This window comes from Musca autumnalis, unplaced genomic scaffold (genome assembly GCF_047663935.1).
Source record: "Musca autumnalis isolate F117 unplaced genomic scaffold, ASM4766393v1 scaffold_5, whole genome shotgun sequence".
NCBI lineage: Eukaryota > Metazoa > Arthropoda > Insecta > Diptera > Muscidae > Musca > Musca autumnalis.
The window spans coordinates 109,865,298-109,876,638 of record NW_027412088.1 but is presented as its reverse complement, the minus strand read 5'-3'; the positions used below and the strand labels follow the sequence as shown (position 1 = coordinate 109,876,638).

At 38.5% G+C, this 11,341-nt stretch overlaps 1 protein-coding gene across 1 annotated transcript; it reads left to right on the top strand.

Annotated features, from left to right (window-relative positions):
* The first annotated feature begins 9,968 nt into the window (after positions 1-9,968).
* LOC141386724 (uncharacterized) lies at positions 9,969-10,922 on the top strand. Its single transcript, XM_073955647.1, has one exon. It carries the CDS (start codon positions 9,969-9,971, stop codon positions 10,920-10,922), a length of 954 nt encoding a protein of 317 aa, XP_073811748.1.
* Positions 10,923-11,341: the final 419 nt, after the last annotated feature.

Genomic DNA, 11,341 nt, shown 5'->3' with positions numbered 1-11,341 from the left:
ACAAGAATTGTGGGAGTTAAAATTAGACTGGGACCAATCGTTACCAGAAACCTTACACTCTAAATGGACCGTTTCGATCGGACTTAACGCTCTAAAAACTCTTCAGATATATAGACACACCTTTAAAGATGGAACTACCATGACCATTGGTTCTGTGGTTCCTTCTTTTTACACGGAATAGATACAATGTGGGCAGCAAAATTCAATTCGCAATTTTGACTAATCTTGAGAGAAAAAGGAAGGTACCAGAGGCACTCGTCACCTCAGTAACACCAAACGACTATATGTACAAAATAAATCACAACAACTCGTTCATTCGACTACAACGAATCATAGCATATCAAGGCACATAATCAGACACATACAAGAGTCGGACTTTAAGGAAGAAATTCAACAGCTGAAGAAGTTCCAAGAATTGCGTGGAACAAGTAAACTGTGTAACTTAACTCGGGTTGGGGGTCGTCTTGAAGCATCGTCTTTGTCATTCCACTCCAAGCATCAACTCCTTATTCCCTATAATGGCCCAATTTCAAAATTAATATTTGAAATGGTCCACAAGGAAAATAAACATTGTGGCGCGCAAACATTGCCGGGAATCGTACGACAACGGTTTTGGCCACTAAAAGGAAAAATTATGGCTCGAGCTACGGTTCATCGCTGTACAACATGTAGCAGAGCTAAGCCAGCATTATTTAATCAAGTTATGGGAAACTTGCCTTCCACATGTGTCACACCAGCCAGGGCCTTCATTAATACTTGAGTAGATTTTGTGGCCCAATAACAGTACATTACAAACTTCGCGGAAAACGGCCACACAAGGCCTACATTGCAGTATTTTGTTGCTTTTCGACGAAGGCAGTACACCTGGAACTAGTGAGTGACCTCACCACTAAGGCATTCGTAGGTGCTCTTAAAAGATTCATTGGAGGACGTGGACACTGCCCAAAAACCTATATTGGGACAACACAACGAACTTCGTAGGAGCAAAAAACAAACTACCTGAAATATCAACCATCATACATGCAACAAATGCCCAAGAAGCCATTACAAATGCTTAACAAAGGCATTTAATTTAATTTCATTCCGCCAAGAGCGCCACACTTTGGTGGCCTCTGGGAAACCGCTGTCAAGTCAGCAAAACATCTTCTAATCAGAAGCATGGCGAATGCATGCTTGACTTATGAAGAACTCGAGACTTTGGTCATTGAAATTGAAGCCATATTAAACTCGAGGCTTATTTCTCCAATAACAAATGATCCCAATGATATAGGTGCACTCACTCCAGGACACTTTTTGATTGGAGAACCACTCACTGCACAAGTGTACTCACAAGCAAAGCAGCCAACCTTAAGCCTGGCAACTAGATGGAATCTGGTTTCTCGACTTAAGCACGAATTTTGGAGCAGGTGGTCACGAGACTATCTAATTGAATTGCAATAGCGTAATAAGTGGCAAGAGCAGTCGAAGAATCTACAACCAGGAGCCATTGTCATTATAAAAGAAGACAATGTTCCGGTTATGAAGTGGTCTTTAGGTCGTGTTATCAAAACATACAAAGGAAACGACAATGTAGTGAAAGTTGCTGACGTAAAAACCGCATCCGGAGTCTTTAAAAGAGCCATCCAATATTTAGCACCACTTCCGCGACTCGAAGAAGACAATACATGCAAAGACCAGCCGAGCATGCAATTGTCACCAAACCCGATCAATGAGGAAGAGCTGGAAACGCAATCATCTTCAGCATCACCAGACGAACGTCCAAGCAAAAGGAAACGAACGACTTCAAGCTCCAGCATCATGCTAACGATGATCGTCGCTCTATTTGCACTTCCTTTAATTTGTGCAAACAAAATAGAGGTAACCAAGTTTGAACCCAACATTTGAATACACTTTGAAGGAATTGGCACCACACGTATCTCAAGATCTGAATGGAAACTCATAACGTACTACGAACTACAACCATACTGGCAAGAGATGAACATATTTACAAATGGCACCTTGGCACTCCAGAAGTTATGCACCCCCATATCCCAAAGGATACCATGTCTGAACATTCTGCATACCCTTGAACTCAGTTTCTCACACCTCAAGGACGGAAACCTTTTACTAAAAAACAAGAGAAGCAAACGTGGTGCTGTAAATATTGTTGGAAACACTGCTAACTCACTTTTTGGAGTTTTGGACTCAAATTACGCGGAACAAATTTCGGACACTATCACCTTGATCAAAGAAGATGAAAACCACATGAAACAGCTCTCAACAAACCAAACTTCAATTATTAACTCAACCCAAAATATCTTCAAACAAGATGGACTACAACTGAAAGAAAACTGCGACAGCCTCGATCACCAAATGAACAACATTGAGAAACGGCTACACGAAAACGAACAAGGGAGTCACCAATTTAATCTGTTCCAAAATATGGTGTCACTATCTTCTCATTTGGCATTGATATCATTAAGGCTTCACCGAATACAAACAGCAATAATAACAACATTGTCCGATTCGCATCATGGGAAAATCAGCTACAACTTCAGTCAGAGGTTATACAAGTCAGAAATCATCTTCCACCAGCATTGCAGTTACCTGTCCGACAGGAGAATCTCCTGCAGCTCTAAAAAATTATAAATGCAAATTGAGGAATCATATCATTTTCTACATAACAATTCCTCTATGTGAACCAGAATCTTTGGAACTGCTTAGCTACATCCAATTCCATCACCTGTCAATAGCACCATGATGATCATTAGGCCATGCACCGACCTCATCGCTGTAACCGCCTACAGAGATGAGTATTATACATTAACTGAACAAGAATGGGCAGCATGCACACCACTAAAAGAAGATGAAGTCATATGCCCAAATATGCTGTCCAAATTCAATGCAGACGCAGCCAAGTGCCTATGCGAAATTTCACTTCTTATTAATCTCACTCGTCCCAGTTGCACCGTGGACCATTCATAGACAACACGTCGATAACACAACTAAAACACAGCAACCAGTGGATGTATACTATGTCACATCAAACTCAAATGACCACTGTATGCAATCAGGAACACTCTCGAATAATATTACAGGGCACTGGGCTCATTAAAATAAGTCCAGATTGTACCCTAAAGTACAGGTCAATATTCATTCAGGGACATCAAACATATTCATCATCCCTTCACTCATCATACACAGCCACCGCCAACGTTACAGAAATTAGTTATCCAGACGAACCACAATATAGCAAAATACATCTTAGAAACTACATTGACCACATCAAGAATATATCTGAAATTCAAAATCAACTACATCAACAAGTTCTAACTGACTTGCCACTGCAACTTGACAACATCAAGAGACATCATGCAACAGTAGCTTACGCCGTCCTCATTCATAATTGGAATTATGATAAAAGCACAAAAGAAGACAATTCATTAAAATTGAGCTAAGTCAACAATCTCCCATAGCAGCAGTCCGCCAACATGTCGCGTCATCAGAATTTGCAGTTTCTGTATCATAATATCCATAAGAAAATAAAATTCATACAAACATTTTGTTTGGTGTCTAGGTCAAGAACAATCACAATACTGAATCCCCTTTTTACAACAGCAATTAAAACCTGTTGTATCAGCGTATCAAATTTCAGTTTAGCATGACTCAACGGCAGGGAGCATGTTCAGACATTCACATTGTTTAGTATGATTCAAAACTATATTTATGTTTAAGCACATAATGCATGTATGCATATATGCATTCATGAATTTGTTAATTACATATATTCATATGCTAATAGAGTTTAATAACGCAGACAGTATGTCATTGCGACAAAGTAAAACACACAAACAAAGTATTCTAGTTGAAATGCAAACGCAGATTTACTGTTATTGGCTAAAAAAGTAAAAATCAATGTGGTAGTATTGTTGTGAGGCAATGAACTACAATGTTTCTTTTCGTAATAATTATTTTGTATATTAAGCAATTTCTACCAACACACTAGACCAAGATATCCAATGTGCAATTAGCAATAATTTAGTATTTAAGAAAAAATTTATCAATAAAGAAAGAGAGAACTTGAAAACGCCTTCTTGTACATACATCATTTCCTTTCCGATCTTAACCAAGTTCAAGTGCTTGTGTTAAAACCTTCATTTATCTTGGTGATACTGCCTCGATAAACTACACCTACAAACCCATTGAAGCACAAAACAGTCCATTCAATAAACAAATTTCTTATATCAAGCAGCAATTCTAGAAAAGGTGGTCAGAAGAGTACTTACAAGAGCTTCAACAGCGAAATAAATGGAGAAAAAAGATGAACAATATTAAAAAAGGAAATATGATCATTATCAAAGAAGACAATCTACCTCCTATGAAGTGGTCATTATGAAAAATCCTTAATGTGTTTACCGGTGAGGACGGAGCTGTAAAGGTTGCTGAAGTAAAAACGCCGTCTGGAATATTCAAGCGGGCCATTCACAGACTGGCTCCCCTATTTCCAAAATGTCAAGATGAAGTGTCAAGAGACAGAAATTCAGCTCAAGACGAGGCAATTTCGACAACGGAACAATCCTTAGAAGACGGAGATGGAAGAGATGCTATTGCGACAAAAATAATGAAGAAATTAACGTTATCAAGGCGAATCTTCCAATTTCACATGCTCTACCAACGGCCGGTTAGAACTTGACTGAACTCTATAAGCTTATGAGCGTCCAGGGAGCAGTGACTAAATATGAAGTCATCTTCGAAGTCAAGATACCCTTAGTCAATCAACAGTTTTTTGAACTATTCAACGTAGTACCCGTCCCAATTAAAAAACTGACACGTTAATCGCCATTCAACCAAAAATGACTCAAACCGAAGGATGATGAATATATCTGTCCAAACTCCGGAGGAACGCTGTCGTCAACCCGTGCGAGGTCAATATCTTTAATATCCATTCAACTACCAATTGCAACCTCAACAGAATTATTGGAACGACAGTTTGGAGCCAATTGCATCATCAGTTATCAGCATTAAAACGCCGATTAATGGAGATTGGTTCCAACTGTGTTATGAAAAACTATTGTGTTACCATACACGGACATTTTGAAGCCTCAAATAGCCCACATACTTCTTATTTGAGACTAAAAGACATCTATTTCATAAGTTCACCACAAGAAGTAGAAAAGGTTTTAATACGCACTAACACTACTTCTTACAAGGTCCATGTAGAAGTATTGAATAATATACAAAGACAGTTGAATGAATCAACTCTAAAACATTTGCCACAGCTAATCCACATCACAAGTCTTCATCACAATGCAGTTAGCTACACTTCCTTATTTTGCTGCATTATTATTCTGCTTGGTCTGCTGAGTTGGAGAATCCATTCAAGGTTAAACAAAACGGCTCAATTTACAACTACTCCAGCCGTAAGAACTTACCATTCAACAATAAATGTCCCAGCTGATTCATCCAATCATACACCCGCTTCAGCTCACTTACTACTTGAACACTGTCAACGCGGCGGAGAATGTTAAAACATACATATTTACGCACATAGCTATGCACATATTTATTTGTATTTTAGTTGTCACATATATACAATTTGTATTTTAATTGTCAAAATTGCTAATACAGCATTTTTATGTAAGTCATTAACCAAAGTAACAGTCGATAATTTTATCGTTAATGTGACATACATAATTTTATTTAAGTTCACTGACCTTTTGCAATGTTTATAAATTTAATTTCTTTATTTTCTCCTATGTATAATATTTGGTCTAGTCATCATTTATGTTAAGAAAATATTGTTATAAAAGAATGAAATCAATTAAAAAAGCAGTCGTCTTTTAGTAGTTAATCAATCATTTGTCTTTTAATTATAAGTCGACGGTTTCCTTCAAGTTGATGTGCTTGTAAGGAACAATTAAAAAGTGGATCCTAAGTGCCAATTCAAATTCATGTGTTTGAATGGACTCACGCTAGATCCTAGTTAGGTTAACAGCCGATCAATGGGAGGGTGCAGTGAAGCCAACAAAGCAATTCCTACTACATATCACAAATAGCAATTTCTACTGCATATCACAAATAGCGCCTCATTAACGCACGAAGAGTTGGAGAACCAGTTGTCCCCTGGCAGATGGAAAAAAGTATCCCAGATTAGGAATGAGTTCTGGAAACGCTGGACTGCAGAATATCTAAGTACTCTGCAAGAAAGGAGAAAATTTGGTCATCATTAAGGAAGATAACATGCCTGTAATGCAGTGGCCACTAGGCAGAATAACGCGAACATACAAGGGCAACGATGGAGCCGTCCGTGTAGATGATGTAAAGACACAGAACGGCGAAGTCAAACGAACTATAAACGTGAAGCAGCATGTTTATATCGATAATGTTTATGGCTTTAATATTCCTACTATTATGCTTGTGTCAATCATACAACGTATGTAGGTTCGAGAATAAGAATTCAATCAACTTCGAAAGCATTGGAGTTAAGGTCTCGGCACATAAGAAGCATGGCATTCTAGTTTAGTCGATGGTCACACTAGAGAGTTTCATTGAAACAACTCCATGAAAACAAGGGTTCCTAGGTCGAGTTTCACAGTAGAGTGATATCGTTAAGTTGCTGTAGTGGGGAACTCGATCTATAAATACCTAGAAGTTTTAATGAAACCACTCTAGTGTGACCTTCGACTTAAGTCATATCTGGTAAATGACTAAAGACCAAGTTCGACCTAATTCAAATGTAATTCCGAAATCTTTTTGTTATGTCGAACTTGGTACTTAGTCTTTTATCAAATATGACTTCAGCAAGAATGCCATGCTTCTTATGTGTCGAAGTCTTTACTAAGGTCATAACAGCAGAGTGGAAACTAATAACTTATTATTGCCTTTCCACGTTTTGGGCGGTCATGGATGACTTTTCGACTGGGATAGCAATTAGCACCAATTCCAACTTGGGAAAAAAATAAGGGACATTCCGAAAAATTATTGCATACATTTTTAGTTATTGCATATTGTTTTAATCACTGTAGAAAAGCAGCATACTTGGGCTACATTATCAGAAATCAGAAATACAAATAACTGCATTGTATTATCCGTGAAAACATTAAAGGAATGCATTCCAGAGGGAGGAAACAAATACTATGGATCAATATCATCCAAGAATGGACCGGCATACGTGATGACATAAATCTGCTAAGCGAAGAAACAGAGAGATTAATATTTAGTATTTCAACCTATAAAACTATTGTAATAATATTCTTGTATTTGTATTTTAGTCGCCAACATTCAAAAATCGAATAGGCAAATAAATAAAAAGAGCTGATAACTAAAATAATTTGTTACAACAAGAAAATTAATTTGAAGAGTTAAAGATTTTGTGTTTATAAAATATAATTTCATTATTGGTCAAAATATATTGATCCTTCTAAATACTTAAATAAGTATTCCTGGTTAATTCATTGAAACTATTTGTTAAAACATACATACTTACATAGCTTATATTTATTTACTATTTTTATTTTTGTTTTCACACTTTGTATTTGAATTGTCCAAATTGCCAATAAAGCATTATTCAGTCATTTTTATCGTTAATGTGACCTATATTTAAATTCACTTACTTTGTAATATTTATAAATTTCATTTCTTTACATTTTTTTTTGTATGCATAATATTTGGCTTAGTCATCATTTATGTTAAGAAAGTATTGTTATAAAAGAGTGAAATCAATAAAGATAAACAGTCGTCTTTTAGTACTACAATCCGCAACCTCTTTTAATTATTAGTCGACGGTTTCCTTCAAGTTCATGTGCTTGTAAGGAACAACCCGAAAGAGAATCTTAAGTGCCAATTCAAGTTTATGTGCTTGAATGGAGTAACACCAGATTCTAATTAGATTAACATTTTTTGGTGACCCCGACGTGATTGTTTCGGTTTATGTATAACGCGTCGTGTATATTAAATTCGAATCCTCCTGTCCGCACGTCTTTGCTGATTCTATAATCAACCACAGATACAACAGATCCTTGCAGATTCAGCACGCCACCTCAGACACAACAGATCCTTGCAGATTCTACACTCAACCTCGGACACAACACAAATCCTTGCAGATTCTACAGGCAACTTTGGATACATCGCATCCCTCGTGCTAGCCACACGCATTTTGAAGCAAGCAGAAGCGTACCCTATTTCAAAAAGGACGCAAACCGAATCATCGGTAAGGTAACCAGACGTGACACAACACGTATCCTGGAATTTATTTAAAAAGGGCAGTTGTTCACCGTTCAAGTGGAGAGGATCCAATAACCCCACAAGTGGTTTCGGAAACTTTTACAAAATATAAATCCATTAAAACCCCACAAGTGTTTTTGAAAAAAAAAATTAATTATCAATGGCGACAGTACATGAACTCATAGCCCTGCAGGAAGTAAGGGGCAGTAATTTTGATAAATTCGTGGCGACAATTAAAAAGGCTCCGCTTGAAAGAAGAACGGAAGAGTTCTACGTAGGAAAGCGTAATGAGCTAGTGGGGCTCTGGCAGACGTTTGAAAAGGCAGAAAACCAGATCCGCAATGATCCGTCTTTGCCAGAGGACGACCCATACATAGCGGAGAATTTACACAAGAACATTGGAGAAAAGTTTAGTTCAACGATGGACTATATCGTGGCGGAATTAGACAAATTGAAGTCTGCAAAGAGCAAGCCAGGTCCAACGGAAAAGGCCCAAAAAACTAGTTCAGAAGTCCAAACATCGGTCCAGGTAGAGGAACCCGCATCTGCCCAAGTTGAGGGGCTGGCCCGAAGGATAAAAGCTAGAATGGCTGCCCTTATGCGCCATCTGCAGAGCTTGGACAATATCGAAACCGGACAATCAAATCAATTTTATAGAATCAAAGAAGAGACGATCAAAAAGTTGTGGAGTCAAATCACAGATTTGTACGACGAAATTTGGCAGCAGATTGAGGACCCTTCCAGAATCGGGCTAGATCAAGATAGCTACGATAGCCTAGAAGATACGGTTCAACATAACCTAATTCGGCTGGCGGTCCTGAAAGACAAATTCTCTGACAATGCAACAAACGCACCTCTACTGGGAAGTAACTTGGCAACATACAGCGCACTTCCGCTACCGAAGGTAACAATCCCTCAATTCCATGGGGATTGCTTGAAGTGGCGACAGTTCTATGAACTGTTTTTGGAGATGGTTGACAAACAGCCACTCCCCAACGTCCAAAAAATGTGGTATCTCAAAACGAATTTGTCGGGCGAGGCTGACAAACTCATAAGCCATCTAGCCTTGACAGAGGAAAACTACAAAACAGCATGGATGTTGCTTCAAGATCGTTACAACAATAAACGATATCTTGTTTCAACATTGGTAGAAAAGATTATCAACCAGCCAACAGGAATCTCATCTACCGCTTCAATAAAGGCTCTGCATGCTAGCCCTGAAAAATTTGGATATCGACACTTCGTCGTGGGACGCTCTACTGATCCAATTGATCACGAAAAAATTGGATCAGACGCTGTACATACGATTCATACAATCGTTAACAAAGCCGAAGGAAGTCCCTACCATGAATGAGCTATTTGCATTTTTGGAGCTGCAATTTGAGTCGATGGAATCAATTGGAAAAGTGGCAACTACTCAAAAAGGTTCAAACAAAACTGTTTCGTCCATAGCATCAGTGGAGGATAACAGCAAATGCAGCCTATGCAAAAACGGCCACCATCCCATCTATCGTTGTAAACAATTTTTGGCAATGAGGGAATCTGAGAGGCTCAAATGGGTACAACAACAAAAAATGTGTACGAACTGCTTTAAATACGATCATGTATCGAAAGCATGTACTTCTAGTAACTGCAAAATATGTAGTAATAAGCACAATACTTTACTACATTTGCCAAGCAAATCGAAGACATCTTCAATAGCTTCGAATCAATCACCAACCACAAGAAATACCAGCGCAACCGAATCACGATCTGGACATCTCTAAATGGCAGACCCACAGAATATTAAATTAGCGGATCCCAACTTTAACACTCAAGGAGCAGAGTTCTACTTTAGCCTAATGCAGCCAGGTACAATAAAACTCAGTGGCAATCAACCCATACTACAAAATACGGCGCTCGGCTGGATTGTTGGCGGCTTAATAGAACAAACCTCAACGGACGTCACACCAGCAGCGTTGATATGCGTAATTTTCGATAGTGAAACGTCACTAGAACAAGCAATCGAAAAACTATGGAAGCTCGAGGAAGTAGAAGCGAGTGAGAAAGTAATGTCTCCGCTAGAGAAGCTGTGTGAATCTCACTACAATCAACATGTTCAGACGGAAGAATACGGTCGTTTCATTGTCAGGCTCCCTTTCCGAGAATCTCCAACTGCATTGGGGAAATCACATGCAATGGAGTATAACCGATTTATGAGCCTGGAACGCCGGCTTCTACAGAAGGAAGACATCCGAAGTCAATACATTAAGTTTATGCAAGAATGCGAACAATTGGGACACATGCAAAAGATTGACGTGGGGACGGTATCAAACCCAAAATATTTTATCCCGCATCATTGTGTTCTCAAACCGGATAGTACCACAACAAAACTAAGGGTCGTATTTGATGCATCCGCAAAAACCTCATCAGGTTGTTCGTTAAATGATTTGATGTACACTGGGCCAACTGTCCAAGGTGAACTTTTTTCTATACTGCTGCGTTTTCGATTGCCAAAATTTGTCTTCACCACAGACATTGAAAAGATGTATAGGCAAATACTACTACGTCCTGATGATCAAAAATATCAACTGATTATATGGAGAGAAGATACGACGCATCCTGTTAGTTATTACAAGCTGAATACTGTCACATATGGCACTCGTACAGCGCCTTATCTTGCTACAAAATGTTTGCAGAAAATTGCAGACGACAACATGGATCGTTATCCACTTGGATAAGAGATGCTCAAGGAAAACTTTTATATGGATGATGGGCTCAGTGGTGCCGACAGCTTAAGTACAGCCCTTGAAACTCAAAAGGAATTTATAGCAATTTTGAAGCAACATGGTTTCAATTTAAGAAAATGGTCTTCGAATTCTCTTGGATTGCTGAAAGATATACCACATAGCGACCGAGAAGTCAACTTAGATTTGGATGAAAATATAAACAAAACAATAAAAACATTGGGGTATTATTGGATGCCTCAAGCAGACTAATTTTGCGTGAAGACAAATATCGACCATCATCAAGCAATATCAAAGCGCTCAGTTACGTCTGAACTTGCAAAACTGTTCGACCCTCTTGGTCTACTGGCTCCGGTTGTTGTGAAAGCAAAGATATTTATTCAACAGCTGTGGCAGTTTACATTAGATTGGGA